This window comes from Pundamilia nyererei, unplaced genomic scaffold, assembly GCF_000239375.1.
Source record: "Pundamilia nyererei isolate P.nyererei 1_Seehausen unplaced genomic scaffold, PunNye1.0 scaffold00003, whole genome shotgun sequence".
Taxonomy (NCBI): Eukaryota; Metazoa; Chordata; class Actinopteri; order Cichliformes; family Cichlidae; genus Pundamilia; species Pundamilia nyererei.
The window spans coordinates 6,931,214-6,951,060 of NW_005187404.1; the positions used below are offsets into that span (position 1 = coordinate 6,931,214).

The following is a 19,847-nucleotide window of genomic DNA, read 5'->3' on the forward strand; positions in this document are numbered from 1 at the left end:
GTCCTCAGTTCCGAGACGAGGCTGATAAGCGAACTGAAGGGGATCCAGGTGTGGTCTTAACATATAGGTCAGCGGCTGCATTTGTTGTTTATAAGAGAACGTTTAAAAAGTCAGCATATTACACATGTGCATGTTTAAATGGGTTAATCATGTTCTTGCTCCCATCAGCCTTTAGTCTCTCTGGTTATTAGCTAATTAGCCACAAGTCCTAATTGCTGCAAGCTTAGTGAGTGACCCACTGCACACAGAAGCATTTTTAATGCTAGTTCAAACTGTTCTTAACCTATTTCACCATCCAATTTGTGTGAAGCAAAAATGGGGTGATGAGTGTTTGTTTCATTTTTTAATGTCTCTTCACTTCAAACAGAGGGGATTCATTCATTAATCTGACTTTACTGAATATCTGGCTCCTAATGAAGCCCCCGAGCAAACATAAATCTGCAGTAGTGGCAGTCTTTTTGCACTCAGGTGGGTTATTCTTATTAAAAAAAAACATTTACAAGGATGAAAACAAATCTGCATTACAGCTTTTCTCAATATTGAGAATATATTGAATTCAGATATATAAATTACATCACTTTTTAATATTGTCTTTAAGGTTTTTTTGTTTAAGATGTAAAAATACATAAAATTATTTAATTCAGTTAAACTTTATTTACATAATCCCAATTAACAACAACTGTTACCTCAAGGGGCTTTATGATTTAGGCTACAAAACCCTACAATGTTAAACCAAGCAAAAAGAACAACAATCAGGTAACCCTGTATGAGCAAGCAGTTAGCAACAGTGGGAAGAAAAAACTCCCCTTTAACAGGAAGAAACATCTTTGTTTTACTTCAAAGCTAATAAATGATGAAAATCAAAACTTTGATTTGTTATATCAACAGTGTAATGTGACGTATATTCATCTTTTGCCGGTAAAAAATTCTGCGTTAAGCTTTTGTTGTTTTTTTTTACTATTATCCAAGAGCAGAAGTTTAGTCTAATAGCTGGTGCACTTGTACTACTTACTCTGAGAAGTTGCTTTTAATGAGAGACACTATTGAGCAAATGTGGGAGAGTGTCTAGCTTTAAGAGGGATTACTGGGTAGTCAGAGAATAGTCATAAATTTTAGTCTCATAAACAGGCGCTAAACCACAAACAGATAGCGCTCATGTTTGTGCAGGGCATTTACAACACTGTATTTAGTGAGTCTGATGTAAAGAAAACTCGATAATCCATGTCGTAAAATATGTCAGAGTGTAGTAATAATAATAATAGTACGACATGTTCAAGCATGTGCTTCGCTATTTTGTGGCCCTGCTGAGCCGGCATGAGATTTAAACAAATCTGCAATCACCTTCAGTTTACACATACGCAACAAGGCTTTTTTTGTAGTCACTCATTCACACAGGTAGTGCACACTATTTTAAATGTTGAGCTACAGAGACCATTTAGATGAGAACAGTGGCTGATTTAAGGGGGGATGCTGTGAAGGTAAGTAGCTTTTCCTGTGTGCATTTCTTCTGAAGAAAATTCAACAAGGAAGATGCCATTCTAAAGGTAATAAGGAGGGCGCCAAATGCTGCTAATGAGCTGTCTGGGAAACAACAATGGCCTACAGCAACACCTGAAATTACAGCACTTACCTGAGTAAATGCTATCCCTGTATATTTCTCCTAGTATTTTGGAGGTTTCTGCGACTTCAGTGTTTTAATTGGTAAGTTTGTGATAGAGAAGTATGCTGGAACAACTAATTATCTTTTAATTTGGACTGAATTATTCTTCCTGTAACTTCGGTCTTCACTGTAAATAACGTCATGTATTTGTGTTGTGTGAACTAACCGGTGTGCCGGCGAAGGGTGCGTGGTCACAGTTCTCTTGCCAGGAGCGGTTGAGGCTTAGCGCAAAGTCCTGGAAGAAGGGATGAGTTTTGTTGAAGACGGAAAAACCAACTATGTTGACTCGCTGGTCCGCCACGTCGTCCAGTCGGAGTAAAGAGAATTCCTATAGGGAGAAAAGAGAGTAAGGCACAAGATTATGGGCTCCGCTTAGCCATGAGCTGTCATACCCTGCTACAGTCTACCATAATCTGTTTAAATTACACCAATGATATATTGAATTATTGTCAAGGTAAAAAAGGGCATCTGTTCACTCAGCAATTTTACATCCGATTTAATCTGTCCGATTCACATTTCATTAACTACAATTATTCCGGTTGATTGACATGAGAAAGCTGCAGCAATTTGTTCAGAGCCACAATTTTACCGAGCAGCGCTGCACAACACCCATGGATTTTTTCTCCCACTGGCTGTAAAAATGTACAGGTATGACTGCCAGACTGCAAAGCTAATGGGTTACAATTAGAGAGACAGACAGACAGAGAAAGACTCGGGGAAAACAACAAAGGTCACAGAGACCAATAATTGAGATAGAAATCCATGACATATTGAAGTCATCCAGGTTGGGAGGAGAGGAAAACACAAGTCGTTTGTTATTTGGCTCTTTTGCTCCAGGGACAAGTTGTTTTCCCGCTGCCTGGGGAATACGAGACAGGGGGCAGGGTGAGACGGAGCTGAGGAAGAACAGGGGGGAGAGAGGAGGTGGGGGCGTGACTGAGGATGGATGTCTCCTGAAGGTTAATAGAGGTGTCAAAACCCAGTACCCCACCTCAGGTGGCAGCTTTCACCTTCCAGCCCTTTGTGCCATCTAACTTGTGACAGCCAGACCAAGCCCAGTCTACCTCTGTGCCTGCCACCAAGACAAGTGTGAAGATAAGAGAAGTTTGAGGGGATGGTGAGTGGGTGCGGCAGCATGTGACACTGGGAACAAATGACCATATGGTGTCTGTAGAAATAGTAAATACACTGCAAGTAAATAGAAATAAAAGAGCAAAATATGTATGTAAATGCAAGAAGGAAACAGCAGTGGGCAAACAATTACGTGCCAATCAAAAATAATGATAAAAGCTGCTAACTATATCCCTTGAGGCAACCTCCTGTTATGTAGTAACTCAGCTCATGTGTGGCATCAGGATTTGGTAAAAATCTTCTTAAAAAACAAACAAGCATAAATAAACAAATAAATGAAAAAACAAAAAGCTTTATGGGCTCCGGGGAGATCAAAGCTTACAAATTCTGAAGCGCAGAATAACAGCAAAATGAAAAATGGGAAAATGGATGAGAGGGGATTAGGAAAATCAGATAATGGACATTCAGACAAAAAAAGAGGGAATAGGCCAGTGAATTAAATAACTGATAAGAAGGTAGGTGGAAAAAAGCTCTTAGACCAAGAGAAGAACCAGCATGAATCACTCCACTCTGAAGACACTGGTGGTTGACTGCAATGACAGAGACACACTTCAGGGAAGGAAGACGGAGTATATTTAACCTTTAAGTGGAAGGCTGATTATTCCTATTACCAACCTTCCATGAACCAGGAAATCCCAAATGTTTTGTTATGCTGGTGTACGGAAGAGGCGGATGATAAAAACAAGCAACACTGATAAACACCGATAATAAAAGTGAGAACTTAACTCTTTAGAGGGTGAACCATGAATAACAATGTTCTGAAACATCTTTATTGCTACCTCCTGACAAATAAAACTCATTACATGTACGTCATCTTACATTTTTTTCATTTCTACAGCTGGAGAAAAAAAAATCATTAGACTGATGATGTTAAAATTCAGTCTCGGGCAGCAGATATCATAACTGTGAGCAACAGCTTCCACAAAGTTTAACTGTAGTAGGGAATCATTCCCGTTAGGAATATGATAACATGGTTTATCAGGCATATACCGATCAGCTGCTCATTAACACAAATAGCTATCAACCAATCACATGGCAGGAATTCAGGACATTTACATATATGTAGACCAGGTCAGGATGTCCTGCAGAAGTTAAAAATAAGGATCAAAATGGGGGAAGATGGGTCATTTAAGTGACTTTGAATGTTGCTGGTGCCAGACAAGCTGGTATTTCAGAAAGCGCTGGGATTTTCCAACATAATCATGTTCAGGGTTTGCAAAGTAAGGCCAGAGAAAGAGGAAATATCCTGTGGTGGAAACTCACTGGGTGAAAGTGGTTGATTCCAGAGGTCAGCTGAAAGGAAGGTAACTAAAATAGAATCAAAGTATGCAGAAGAGCATCTCTGAACATACAACACATCAAACCTGGCAGCAGAAGACCACATAGGGTGGTAAATGGCCTGTATTTGTATAGCGCTTTTACTAGTCCCTAAGGACCCCAAAGCGCTTTACACAACCAGTTATCCACCCATTCACACACTGGTGATGGCAAGCTACGTTGCAGCCACAGCCACCCTGGGGCGCACTGACAGAGGCGAGGCTGCTGGACACTGGTGCCACCGGGCCCTCTGACCACCACCAGTAGGCAACGGGTGAGTCTTACCCAAGGACACAACGACCAAGACTGTCCAAGCCGGGCTCGAACCGGCAACCTTCCGATTACAAGGCGAACTCCCAACTCGATCGCCCTTGTGCCACAACAGTTTACATGGACTCACTAAAACTGGACAACAGAAGCTTCGATAAACGTTGCCTCCCATACGGAAAAGAAATAGTAAAAACTTATATGTGATTACTCATGAAAGTGGCCACTTTCGCATTACTTTCATACATTGTTTTAGTAAGTATCCAAAACATACAAGTTTCATTATATAATTTTTCAAGGGATCTTATATCTGTTTTAACTCTTGTATGCTTTTCATACAGGTTTCATACAAGACAGATACAAACTTTATAAGATTTATATATATCTTTTCCATATGGGCTGGCCTGATGGAAGAATCAGCATTTGAATTCTGATGGCTGCTTCCTGCAAAAAAACATGACTTTAAAAAGCTCAGATCATCTCAAACGACTTTCTCGAACATGAAAATAAGCTCACTTTACTGAAACGGCCTCCACAGTCACCTGATCTAACAGAGCACCTTTTGGATGAACAGAACCTGGAAATTCATGGATGCGCAGCTGACAAATGTGCAGCAGTCGTGTGCTGCTGCCACGTCGATATGGACCAAAACCTTTGACGAATGTTTTCAGCACCTTGTTGAATCTACACCATGAAAGTGGATGGATATGGACTATAACAATATTTAGAGAGTTTGACTTCTCCTTCAAGAAATACAGCTTTTTCAAATGTTTGTTTACAAAACTACACGGTGAAATAACATAAGCAGAGGAGATAGCAGGGCGTTGTTTGGCTGTTGTGTGCGGTGAAGTGTTTGTTGAATGCTTTTGTTAACACACTAACTGAAGACAGCTCCTGCAGTTTGTGTTTACAGTCCTGCATTTCCATCACTATGCAAGCACACTTTATTTGCTTAATTCCACCCTGACTGGATTGTTATTCATCCTGGCCCAGTATGACTTTCAAGTTGCAGAGCGTGAAACACATTTAAAATCGCCTTATTAGAGGATGTAGCACTGAAGTTTAAGGGGCTTCTAGCTGCTCTTGAACTTCAGGAGACAATCCTGTTAATGAGTAGAATAATGGTCTAATGGTCTTGTTAGGAAAGAGACTGCCTGATCTTTAGTATCTATAGAATTTCAAAACATTTAACTCAGAGAAATTATCAGCCTGGCTCTCATAAGTTTGCGTTTGACTTTTGAATACATACAATGTAAAATGGTCATACTGTAAAAGTGGATTTAATTGCAAGGCTGGAACTAAATATACAGTCCTGCAAGTCCAGGGGAAGAAGAGGAGAGCTAAGACAGGGATTACATGTTCCTCCGCAAAGCCAGAGGAATACTTAATCCCTGTCTCAAGTTTAACATTGCATGTAATCATGGCAGGAGAAAAGTCTCCTTTGAACCTATTCTTTATTTATTCATTCATTAATATCTTTAGAAACGTAAAAAACAAAATTTAAAGCCGCAGCATTATCGATTCCCATGCATTCCATTAAATACATGGGCTTTTCTTCCATCTTCAGCAGGCCCTTTTGGGGCCTCATAAGCCTTTGGGGACTGTCCATATAATTACTGGTTAAGTGTACTTTAATAGATCATTAGAGTCAGAGCTGTGCAAACGAGCCTATCATTAAACATGCCCCTCAAGGGTTCCTGATTGCATGCATGTGCATACACACGCACAAAAACAAACTGGAGAGCGCATGAGCATGCCCACACACAGGAAAATGAAATCCCTATAATTGAGCAGCAAACACACACGTAGTCACTGAAGACCAAGGTCACAAAAATATCCCGAGGCAGTGTCTGAAGAAAACTGGTGTGTAGCATTTGTGGGCTTTCAGGGCACAGACGCTGACACTTTGCACATGCAAATTCAAACACACAGACAGACGGGGAGTTGTGATCCCATGACTTCAGAGGACATTACACAGGCTTGCCTAACGTAACCCCGAGCCCTTATTGATTTATATTATGGGTTTTCTCCCCATAACACATGTTTTTGGATACGTGTTACGGGGACGCACAAGCACACACTAAAGCCCTGCACGCGAGCACATCTTGCATGGCAAATAGTTGGTGTGAAATGGGCAGTGCTTAGCATTTGGTTCCCAGCAATGGGAGAACAAAAAAGGCAGAGCTGGAGGGAGGAGAGCAGTAGAGAAACCAACTGTCACCACCGAGAGGGTGAAAAGGCCGGCCGAACAGAATGATGATGAGGAGCAAAGAGAGAGAGAAAAAGAGCGAGAGAGATAGAGGTTGAATCAATGGAGAGGGAAGAAGGTGAGAGATTAGTTGGCGCAAGTGAGAGCTTAAAATGCACTGGCGGGAGAGAGAGAGCGACAGAGCGAAGATGAGAAGGGGGGGGGGGTGCGAGGGTGTAAGAGTGCAAGGGAATGACAGCCTGGCCGAGGGCCCCTGACACCGGCTGTCACCTGGAGATCAATCAGCAATCGGGACCCGAGCCAACCAACCAAAAACTGTTGCTTCACCTCCTCAATTCTCACCCTTTTCCCTCTGAAAACCCTCCCAATCTAGTCGCCCCTGTCTTATCTACCCTTTATGTGCAACTCCTTTTTTATTCTCTTAGTTTCTCTTTCATCATTTTAGATGGTTTTTCATATCCTTTGGCTTTCAACGATTCCTCTTTCTCTTCTTTTTTGGTCTTTTCACATAACTGGACCATTCATACATGCACATATGCACACACACACACACACACCTACAAAAATACCCAAATGTGTGACCACTCAGTGTTCATAACAATGAAGTCAGCGAATAATGAGATCCCAGGAGGGTTGATGGTGCTTATAGGTGGACACCCTGTCAAGAATCCTACTCCTCCTTCTCTGCCATCCGTGTCCATGCACAGACATATTCCTTTGCAATGAAAACTTGTATGAAACCGATAAGTGAATACGGAATTGAATCAAAAACTTCTTTAAGTCAGTCAGCATCCTTCAGGTCCTCTCTCATTGATCACATCTCCCTAAACGGAACAGAAACGCTGAGATTATATCGATTCTTTAGGCACCAGGGATCTCCGCTGATTTGGGATGCATCTCTGCTGCATGTGGTACAACACCGTGTTACTGAAACGCCGATATCTCTACCAGAAATGTGAAGTTGTTAGATAAGCCTTTCAAATGCAAGTTTGGCTATATAGAGACTTTTGTATGCATGCTGTGCAGGGAATGTTAAGGAATGAGTGCTGCTTCAATATTGTCACTTTTTTTCAGATGCTGAATAACAAAGGTCTCAGCATTTCAATGAGCTGGAGTCATCTGAACATTTTGTCTGTTTGAAAAACTTCTTAAAAGAAGTTAAAAGTGGCATTAAAATTAATGGAGTTTGCTGAAGTTGAGAAGTACCGGTCACTGGCAGCAGACAGGAATGCAGCAATAATGGCAAATGAGTCAGAACAATGAATCGCAGTCACACGTTCACTGACTCACCGGCTTCTACATAAATTAAATGAGTTTTAAGGACTGTCGCACAAGTAGATTAAATGTTTCGACTCTTACTAAGCAGAAATACAGTCTGAATAAATAATTTTTGGCTGTTTGAGAGCAACACAACATCACACTGAAACACTGGCAACCAGTAAAGTTCATGTTTCAAATCTGCTATCAAACAGAAAATCTTCACATCCTGTAGAAGGATAAAATCAGGATTTTTACCCCCCTTATTTGTGTCACCTTTATGAATGGAGACAGTTTTTCTGTCCTGAAATATTACCTCAAAACTTCATGGTCAACCAGAAAAATTAACAAAAACTCAAAATTTTATGTGTCAAATGACTTGATATGGTATTCAGAAACAATTGGTAAGTTCAGAAACAATTCATTTGTGTGTTTTTTCTTTCTTTTTGTTTGTTTCTCAAATTTTTATTTCATCCAAGAATCATCCATTTGCAGCAATTTTAGCTTTGCATGCCTTTGGCTCACTAGCTGTCATTTTGTTGCAGTAATCTGCCAATGTTTACTTTTTTTTGCAGAGGGAAAATTGCTCCAGTCAAGCAGCATGCACAGGGTATGGCACTGCACTAGAAAGCAGACTGATAGCCTTTCTTGTTTTTGATCCCACTTATCAGAGACTGTGCCAAAGCATATGGACCGGAGGGGCAACCAACCTTGACAAGGGGGTATTTGGCTCAGCTCACTTTGCTATTTCATTAACAACAAATTCAAGCACAGACAACCGACTTTAAACCACATCAATGAACTGGTAATGAATTACAACCATACACACATAGCACACTCTCACACTCTATCCTTGACATATTTCCAGGTTTTTTTTGTAGTTTTTGAGTGAGATCATCCTAGCTGCACAACCTGAAGAATGACTTTGTTACTTCTCAAAATCTGACTTGCTTAGGCCCAAACAAAATCAGGGTCCTCCTCCTCCTCAGTCATGCTTATGCTATTGTGTTCATCACCATTATGCTATAAATTATCTGACAGCAACAGGTAACTTTGGCGAGAATAAGGCACGGCGGGCCCACGGAGTATTATCATGATACTATGATACTATAGTATCATTCAGAGCCATCTTTATTTACATCTCACCACAACACCCAAACCCCTGAGTCCCCGTGTTTTTAACTAGGCGGGCATGATTAAGGGAGGGCGGACGCACCTGCACGGCACCGCAGACCACACCCCACCACAGTAACATTATTCTTGAAATGGCAGAGACTATTATGTTTAATGTGGCAATAACAACAAACATGGAGTTACCTGGTTATCAAGTAGTAATATTCAAACTACCAGCTTCTACTTTCTTCCACTATGCTAGCTATGCTAACTGCTAACTGCTAGTCCCCTGATTCCGACTCCTAGCTGTGTGTAGTTGACTCAGTCCCATCAGGTCAACAAAGCTGGATGCACTAGGTAATTAAAGTTTCCTGTCATGTGATGCTAGTGGAAGTTATGTTGTTTAAATGCCTCTCCCTGACACTTAAGGTGAGACCATTAGCACTTACCAGCTATTTAGCACAATATTTTTATCACTATTTTCTTGGGCCCCCCACTGGTTTGGAGGCCAAGCAGTTACAGTGGGGCAAAAAAGTATTTAGTCAGCCACCGATTGTGCAAGTTCCCCCACTTAAAATGACAGACCTGTAACGTCTTCTGTAAGAAGCTTTTCTGTCCCCCACTCGTTACCTGTATGAATGGCACCTGTTTGAACTCATCATCTGTATAAAAGACACCTGTCCACAGCCTCAAGCAGTCAGACTCCAAATTCCGCCATGGCCAAGACCAAAGAGCTTTCGAAGGACACCAGGAAAAGTATTGTAGACCTGCACCAGACTGAGAAGAGTGAATCTACAATAGGCAAGCAGCTTGGTGTGAAAAAATCAACTGTGGGAGCAATCATCAGAAAATGGAAGACATACAAGACCACTGATAATCTCCCTCGATCTGGGGCTCCACGTAAGATCTCATCCCGTGGGGTCAAAATGATCATGAGAACGGTGAGCAAAGATCCCAGAACCACACGGGGGGACCTGGTGAATGACCTGCAGAGAGCTGGGACCAAAGTAACAAAGGTCACCATCAGTAACACACTACAACGGCAGGGAATCAAATCCCGCAGTGCCAGACGTGTTCCGCTGCTGAAGCCAGTGCATGTCCAGGCCCGTCTGAAGTTTGCCAGAGAGCACATGGATGATACAGCAGAGGATTGGGAGAATGTCATGTGGTCAGATGAAACCAAAGTAGAACTTTTTGGTATAAACTCAACTCGTCATGTTTGGAGGAAGAAGAATACTGAGTTGCATCCCAAGAACACCATACCTACTGTGAAGCATGGGGGTGGAAACATCATGCTATGGGGCTGTTTTTCTGCCGAGGGGACAGGACGACTGATCCGTGTTAAGGACAGAATGAATGGGGCCATGTATCGTGAGATTTTGAGCCAAAACCTCCTTCCATCAGTGAGAACTTTGAAGATGAAACGAGGCTGGGTCTTCCAACATGACAATGATCCAAAACACACCGCCTGGGCAACAAAGGAGTGGCTCCGTAAGAAGCATTTGAAAGTCCTGGAGTGGCCTAGCCAGTCTCCAGACCTCAACCCCATAGAAAATCTGTGGCGGGAGTTGAAAGTCCGTGTTGCTCGGCGACAGCCCCAAAACATCACTGCTCTCGAGAAGATCCGCATGGAGGAATGGGCCAAAATACCAGCTACTGTGTGTGCAAACCTGGTAAAGACCTATAGTAAACGTTTGACCTCTGTTATTGCCAACAAAGGTTATGTTACAAAGTATTGAGTTGTATTTTTATTATTGACCAAATACTTATTTTCCACCCTGATTTACGAATAAATTCTTTACAAATCCTACCATGTGGATTCATGGATTTTTTTTTTTTCACATTCTGTCTCTCACAGTTGAAGTGTACCTCTGGTGCAAATTACTGACCTCTGTCATCATTTTAGGTGGGGGAACTTGCACAATCGGTGGCTGACTAAATACTTTTTTGCCCCACTGTACCTGCCTTACCTGGCTGCAAGCAACACCTCTTGCTGGCCCCTGTGGCCTGCACACAAGTCTGCCTCTTGCCTCTCTTACCTGATACAATGACTAAAATACTCCCCAACTACCACATTTCTCACATCTTTATGTCTCTCAAATGTTTCTCTCTTTGACCAAAACACTTCAAATTCATATTTGTCTGTTCATGATACTAATTTCCACGATTCCTTTCTCTAATTTCTGCATTCATTTACTCATCTTAATCTTTTCCTCTTCTTAGTAAGTCTCCGATTTGGCTTCTTAAGATGACTCTTTACTGTTGAGACCAGTGTTTTGTGGGTAGAGCTGAATAAAGACACTGGTTTATGACCTGTGAGGTGTCTCTTTCTCAGGACAGAGACTGTGATGTGCTTGTACTATTGCGCAGGTGGGCATTGGGACATTCCACTTCTCATTCTGTCTGGTTAGAGGCGGTTTTACGTTGTCTGTGAAGGGAGCAGTAACAAATCAAATTTTTTGGCTTTCATTCCTTGGAACAAGAATACCGTGAGAGTTTGAGAAGAAGGGTGCTTTTTTTAAACTTCTCAATTGTATTGCTTCTTCAACCAGCAATTGGACCAGCAATTCAAAGACTTTTTCTAATGATGATTTCACTTTCTAACATGATGAACTTGCACTAAGTCACACAATGTGCCACTGGAGTGAAAGCTGAGTACATTTTGCATTAAATCATATGACTAATAATAGATGAGTCATTAACTGTATTTCACAACATTTTTGATCCGTTTCTATCAAAACATCCTGGACAGGTCATCAACTTAAAACAGCACCACAAGCATTAACAGGCTTGATCTGATCTCATAAGTTAAGCAGGCAGCTTTATGGCAACACCGTCCAGATCAGTAGAGTGTATGTTTAGCCTTTTAGCTAGCTCAAAAGCTAGCTTCCAGTGTGACTGCTCTGCTTTGTGATGAGGAAGCCAGTTTGAGGAAAAAAAATATGATTGATCCGATGATTTAACAGACCCAAAAAGCTCAGACTAAGAGTTGAGGTATGAGGGCAGCCGCGGAGCAGTGTCGTATATCTCTCTGGGTCTTTTATAAAGACCTCTTTTTATACACTGTTGGTTAAAAATGTTGATCAGTGCACTTTCAAGTAGGCACGTGGCATTTACCAAAGTTTCTCCGATTCTAAAGGCTTCATTTTTTCTGCTCTGCAAAACGCAGATGAAGTCAGAGCTGTCAGCAGTGATAATCATCTCTGACAATTTGTAAAAAAAGAAAGACAAGTCCTCTCCACCCCTTATCCAGCGTGGTATCGCTGTGAAAGAGAAAACAGACTCCAGTAGGCTATGATTGAGTAACATTCCTGCAAATTGCATATTGATTTTCCTAATGATAAAGTGCTAATTAATGACTTCCCTCCTGCCACTCTGGACAAAGGCTACAACATGCTCAAACCTTTAGGCCTGAGTCTGGTCGTTGCTCTGTGATGAAATCCATTTCTAGTGGCGTACTGATTATTCTCTATAAGCTGGACTCTTCATGTGGTGTTTTTGGCAGTAAGTCATGCTCGTATCAGTTACCATGTAAATTTAGGCTGAGCTCTAAAGCCTCCTGCTTAATTACGGTGTTCTCAGTGAGAGCAGGACAGGCAGAGAGGAGGAGGCGAGGCGTCGTGATCGAATGATGCATGTCATGAATACGGACTTGTTATGCACCTGAAATGTAATAGCAAAATTGGATAATTGATTTACTGAATTATTTGTTCGCGAAATACTGGTGCTGCTGCAGGGGTGGACATGAAAACTGTAATTGTAGCTCTTCCAATTACTCACTAGTTGCGGTGACAACATTGCTCAATGAATGCAGATGGACTGGATCCAAGTCATTTCTCTTGCACGGGGCGCTAACATGTCACTTACATCATTTCTAGCAGCCACCTAGTTTAATTCACTGTGAGATGACCATGAAATTAACATACCATATATCTTGGTGTAGAAAGCTGGGGTTGATACATGAGCTTTGTTTCAAAGCTTCTAATAGCTGCATACATCAAAACAATCTGGCAGCATTCCTGCAGTGTGTTGAAAACAAATGGGCAATTTTATTCCATTATTCATAGAATTATGTCTGACCTGCAACAGTAACAGCTTATTTGTGAGCCAGAGACCTTATGCCCTGAATAATTCTTGGACTGGCGGAGGCCAAAAACACCATGAATATTGCAGGCACCAGCATATGTTTAGAATGTGAAACAGTCTATTTCTTCTCGGTAATCGAATTCATTGAAACCCCAGCAGAATTTCTAAAGGAACAAAAAGCACATAAAATGAAACAAAACAAACCCTATAAAGTTTTAAAAATAATCCCTTCAAATTACTTATGAACGTTTCTTTTAATTGCAGAGTTTCACCTCCAAAGTGCTGGAGACTCGGCAGTGAGTGGCTGAATTACTGACCCAGGAAAGGTGGGAAAAACAGGAGGAGAGCAGCAGATAATGGAGATTAGACTCCATCTAAGCTCTGTTCATATCAGCGAGGCCTGGAGTGTTTCACATCGATCACCTGAGTGTTTGCCATCAAGCCCAAGCAACCCTCAGCTTTGGGACCAGACGTTCCACTATGCGTTAGAAGATTCACGGCAGGAGAGGAGCACACTTTTAAAAAATGCTGGTATGGCTAAATGGTTACGAATGACATCTAACACTTTATGTTGAGATTTGTTTTAGCTCACTGTAACCAACACACAGAATTTTCTGCTCTCTAGACAAAATGATATTTAACCATATTTAATCTGCTATAGCTCAGCGCTATAGTGGCTGAATTGATGGTGAACGGGGCTCCCTGTGATCTTTTGTGCCATAAAGCGGGAGATTTTTCTGCCAAGTTCACATTTGCTTTTGCATAAGCATTCTGTTTCTGTTTTATATCTAATTTTCTGCTTCATTATATTGCATGGCGCTCTCTGGCTTCAATGCAAGAAATATTAGTAATCCCCTGTAGCTGCTTTCTGTCCTCAGTGGCCATCAGTGCAGATTCTGTGTGAAACTGCTTTTATTTCCTTGGTTTACTGTGTTTGGGGAGCTTTTCTTCAGCTTTCTCACTGTAATTTAGAGCGCGAGCATCTTCCTATAAATTCTTTGCGCTACTCTCGGCTCAGTCAAAAAAAACAAAAAAACAAAAAACACGCTGCCAAATCTGCAACCAATTTAATTGGATCAGCAGGCTGATGGGAATGCTGTTAAGCTGTTAAGCATACAGTATACACAGGCATTACAAACAGCTCAAACTAAAATGAAAGCCATCTGGTTTAGGAAGTCATATTCATACTGCGATAGCAATACAGATAAAATGAGTTAAATTCCCAAATCAGCTCTAGCACAGGATCTTAAGATTACCATCTCCTTAGAAGAGTCACTTTTAGGTGCATCTTCTAAAGCACATAATGCTAAGATTAATAATGTATAAGTGTTCGCATCCATCCAGGCAATTTTAACTGCCTATTTAAGGTTCTGGGGGTGGGGGCTGGAGCCTACCCCAACAGCTTTACGGGAAAAGGTGGGGTAGACCCTGGACATCTCAGAGCTAGCACAGACAACCATTCAGGTTCACATTCAATCAGCAGAAACATCAATTAATCTAATGTGGAAGGAAGCAAGAGCACCTGGAGATGACCCACATATTCAAACTCCACAGAGAGCTGACCACCACACCACAACGGCACTCTATAAGAGGTTTATACTTTTATAATTTTACAGAAAAACAAACTAATAAAAAAATACCTGCCTTTAAGACAGCATTGTAGGCGGATAAACAACTAGATGTGATCAGGTCAAAGATCAGTTAAGCTCGACAGCATTTAGTTTCTTTGTCACAATAACAGCTTTGTGTTTCATCAAAATAAAAGCTCCATCAGACTTATTAAAACAGCAAAGAGCTGGACATGTTTGCTCTGCACATCACTAATGACTTTCTGGCAGGCGCTAAATGGGGTACAAAGCAAAATCATTGGCAGAACTTGCAGAAATGCAGAAAGACGCATGGGTTGAGAAACACAAGCAAATGCACACTTATTAGGTTTTAATTAAAAACAATCATATGAGTATAAGTAAAAAATAGTATCTGTCCAATAACATGTTGGCCTGTCTGCTGTTGATTTACAGCTAAAAAGAAAAAAACAATTAACAAAACGACAAAAAGACAAGTTCCTTTAACTCTTAACTGTCAAGACCTTTTTATGTTAAACAGTGACAAACGTGCACAAAAGTCTTGGGAGAACACATAGATGGTGATAATTTAGGAGTAGAGAGGAGATCTTTGATAAATTTCACATAAATTGTTGTGAAAGGTAAAGGGAGGGATTATGGGAGTGATGGAGGACAGCAAAAAAAAAGAAAGTTATGGAGCACAGAGAGGAAGTCAGGTATGAAGTCAGCAACCAATTTCAACTTTCCAAATCAGACCCCTTGGTAGGCTGTAATTCAAGATCTGGGATTTGAAAGATAATAGGCTGTAATACAATTGTCAACACTGAGTCATCCAGACATGGGGCTCACAGGGAGAGTTGGCGGTAATAGGGCAGACGCAGAGTAATCAATACACCATAACTCCCTACACATACCAAGGCCCGAGTCTGGAAAGTGGAACGCTACACTAAATTGTTTACTTTCATTTAACAAACACGCCGCTACCGTCTGGCTAATCTCTAAAGATAAAAGGAGACTGGGGCACTTCAAGTCTAATAATTTTATGGTAAGCAAGCCTTCTCAGGGTGTGTTTTAATACTGTTAAAAAGTTATGTTTAGAGTGATAAGGCTTAGAGGTCTGACTTACATATTAAACACTCCAGGTTGCCGGTAGTCTCTCGCATAGACGCTTCCCAATCTCTGCAGTCGAACACTCCATTTTTTTCCATTAATGTGAAGCTTTCTAAACGTCTAAATGTTTTCAATCAGTTCTCCCGGAGTCTCAATAAAATTATAATGACTTGAATGTGAACAGACCTCACGCCCCGACCTGTTAATCCTTAAAATTAGACATAAATGATTAATGAATGCCATTCACGAATGCTGATATGCATGTGAATGCATTTGTCATTCCCCTCGCTTTATGTGAGACAATGGAAAAGTCAGAGCACAAGACTTAAAAGAGATCATTCCCCCTCTGTGAAGAGGTGATTACCTAGGTATCTAATCTGTCCTCCAATGGCCATATTTTAGACTTAAAATAGCTACCCGGTGGCATGCTAATCTGAGTGGAATCAAACAGACTTGATTTTACTTGATTTTTGTAGCACAGTAATTCATATAAAAGGTGTCTTTGGCACAGTAGGTGTCTGTTCTCCTGGTTCCATCACACCCTACAAAGCCAGCAATAATGCATCATAACTGTAAACCCTTAGAGGCGTTTTCCAATTGCTTATTTGCCACAGTTAAATGGAACTTGCGAAAGATGATATTTTAATAAAGTCGATTGTCTTCTGTGGCAATAAATAAATGATTAAGACATGAATGAGACCCAGATTATTAATCGTCTGTGCAATCAGATATAGTGTTTAATGAACTGATTGCAAGTGCGAATGAGGCAATTTACTCAGTCGCCATGTCAGAGAGGTCTGCAAAAATCAACCCATCAAAATTTCCTGTTTTTTGTGTTTGTTTTCACATAAAAAATGGAAGAATTGCTGTTTAATAAAACAGAAGATTGCCTGCAACTCCTAGAACTGGATAAAAAAAACTGCAATATAAGATGAATGCATAGTAAGGTTCCCTGGGCCCTGATGCAGGTTGATATTATTACTTCAACAGCAGATGATGACTTCAAGGAAATTCAAGGAGTATTGTTCTCCCTTTTTTAAACAATAAAATGCATTTAAATCCCATTTTATTGAGCTGGCTCACACTTCTCACCCATAATACATTTTCGTCTCTAAAATTCAAAGCACAGAATGGTCGAGCCTTTTGACTCCCTTATTAATGATGTTATTGGATAGCTAATGGTGCTGAGAGACTGCACAGATGAACGAGACCAGCCACTCAGCGTATGGATGGCGGTCTTAATAAAATATCATCTAAATCAAAACCAAAAGAGGAAAGGGTGCACACTTATTAAAGTATCTAGCTGTCTGCAGCTGACATGTGAAATGTGTATAATGGCTGTGAGCCTATGATTTCCCAGACTGGGCACTTTTGGTTTATAAAGTCATGGAGACTGCTGATAATGAAGAAACTGTTTACTAGGTTTTCTGCTGTTGCTCCTTTCTTTCTAGGCAACTTAAACAATGTAAATACAGCCACTCCACATCAGTAGCTTTTTAATAGAGCAATCAAGATTATCTGGGATTCAGTTGATTTATTAAAATTGCAGTTAGGGCCATAAGGTTTTGGACACCGACTCTTTTTTTTTCACTTTCAGCTTTAATTCAAGGGGTTTCAGAAAGATTTTGTATTAACTGTTTAGGAATTACAGACATTTTCAGACACAGTGCCCAAGGCTCAAAAGTAATTAGACAAACTAATCACTTTAAACATAAGGATTATTTTTAATAATTGGATGAAAATCCTTTGCAATGACTGGCTGAAGTCTAGAACCCATGAACGTCTCCAAATGCTGTATTTTTTCCCTTGAGGAGCTCTGCCAGCTACATTCAGTTGCTGCTTTTTTGGTGTCTTCCTACCTTCAGTCTTGGATTTAACAACATAACAGCATGCTCTGTGGGGTTTAGATCAGGTGACTGACTTGTTCATTGATGAATATTCTTTTTTTTTGCTTTGAGTGGCTTTTTGCCACTTTGGGTCTTTATCCATGTGCCTTGTGAGAGTCTGTCCTAATATTTTTGCAGCATTTGACTGAATCTGAGCAGGAAGTATATTCCTGCACACTTCACAATTTATTCTGCTGCTTCTTCCAGCGGTGACATCATCAGTAAACACTAGTGACTTATTTCCACTGGCAGCCATACATGCCCGTGCCGTAAAATTGCTTCCATCATGTTTGACAGATGATGTGGTATGCTTCAGATCACAAGCTCGTTCTCTCCTTCTCCATACTTTTCCCTTCCCATCATGCTGGTACAAGTTCATCTCGGTTTCATCTGTCCAAAGAGGTTTTTTTGACAGGGTCTGATCTGGTCTTCCTGCCCTTCAGTGTAACCAGTCGGTGCATTATGTTGTAAACCCTCTGTGTTTCCTGAAGGCCTCTCTTGATTCTAAATGGTAAAATGATGAACTGGTACATATAAAGTGCCTTTTACTCACTTTTACCACTCGCAGTGCTAAAAGAATGAAACCTCATGTCTCATTCTCCATATCGCACACACTGTCTGCTGTATCTAAGCACTTTTACCCAGCATTCACAATCCAACGGGTGCGCCAGGTGCAACTTCTAAAGATACTAAGCAGGAGCTAAGAACTGACTCACCAACCTTCCAATTTGTAGATGACCCCGTTTACCACATCAGCCAATCCAGAGCTGGATAGTGACACCCCTGCCTCCTCGTTCTTAACTGATTTGTTACCAAATAGAAGTTTCCAGATCCTATTTTTAGTCCTCACCTGAGCACTACAGCTCTTTCTCAGTCATATTCTGTTTATTTTTGAGCCTCTGAAAATAGTGGACTGTATATATAAATGTTTATAATTCTTAAATATTATACAGTTAATTTGCTGAACCACTAGAATAAAGCTAAAAGTCTGCACTTGATTAAAATCCACTGTGGTGGTGTCCAAACACATATGTACCTAACTGCAAATCAATCTCTGTCCTACAGTCTGATGTATATTCTCCCAGTAAAGCTTACATCTGAAACCAAACTAGCTAAGAAACAAACTATACCACCTTTCCACCTTCACGAGGTCAACCCGATCCCGGGAATATTATAAAATGGCCAATTTATAAACATTAGGATGAATGTCTACGTTAGAAGTGCATCAGTTACAGCCACTAAACAATTCCCCCTTCAGCCCGGGGATTACATTTGTTTATGGAGAGTATTTATGCCACCCCCTCCAGCACTAAGTCAATAAATGCAATTGTAAGCAAAGTTTAGATGTCATCTTTGCGCTGCAAACAAGTAGCAGGTCAACAATATTTGGTGACACAGACTTGTTTTTGACATAATAGTGACATAGTTTATATTCTGGCTGGTTCCCGCTCTCTGTTGTCACCGTCCACGTAGCCTATTACCTTTTCTATTACTCAGCTGATTGATTCTCAAACTCTGTGTCTAAACAGGAAAATATGAACTTTACATAAGCCGTGGAGGGGAATTAATTAAATCCCAATCATTTTCACAGTCACAGTGGCTGCGCTCTAAAGCAGTTTGACTGACAAGACTTATTTTGGGTTTATAAATCTTCTGTACCACGGTGCACACAGGAGATGGAGGGTGAGGTTGATGTGAAGTGTTTTATTTATATATTTATTTTTTTATAGGATTGCTTCCTCCATTCATTCGCATTCACAGATACGGGACAAGAAATTTAAACAGAAGAATAAACTTGTGAAATTGAATTCTGTATTACCTAGACAATATTTTTTTGTTTGTTATCAAGGCCAGACACGCCCAGAGAGCAGGACACAGCGAGAGACACTCAGAGGGAAAGACACAGAGCGAGAGAGAGAATAAGGATGCAGGATGCGTGTTTTTGGCAGAAAGAAAAGAGGTGAAATTATACGGACAGACGGCAACTATTATCTATCACTCTTTATTCAAGCAAACTGCACAAAAAGCAGACGATATTTGGAATAAGAAAGGGAAATTTATGAAATTATGTTTGCGCAGCTGGGAAGGCGGGCGTTACATTTCATCTGCGCTTTAGTGGCACATTCAGTCACGGAGCATTTTATCGTTTGACAGCATTGGGAGGAATAATTAGAGGCATGGAGCATGTCGAGCCCAGAACCCCAACTGGCCAAGAACAAATGGCAGAGAGCACGTCAGTGTCTGGG

General features: G+C 40.8%; 1 protein-coding gene across 1 annotated transcript in view; it reads right to left on the bottom strand.

Annotated features, from left to right (window-relative positions):
* The window catches only part of LOC102199689 (glutamate receptor ionotropic, kainate 4-like), a 306,415-nt gene that overhangs the window by 19,787 nt on the left and 266,781 nt on the right, over positions 1 to 19,847 (bottom strand). Inside the window, exon 9 of the mRNA XM_013910444.1 lies at positions 1,827 to 1,988. Coding sequence (XP_013765898.1) covers positions 1,827 to 1,988 — 162 coding nt within the window. The remainder of the gene's footprint in view (positions 1 to 1,826; positions 1,989 to 19,847) is intronic.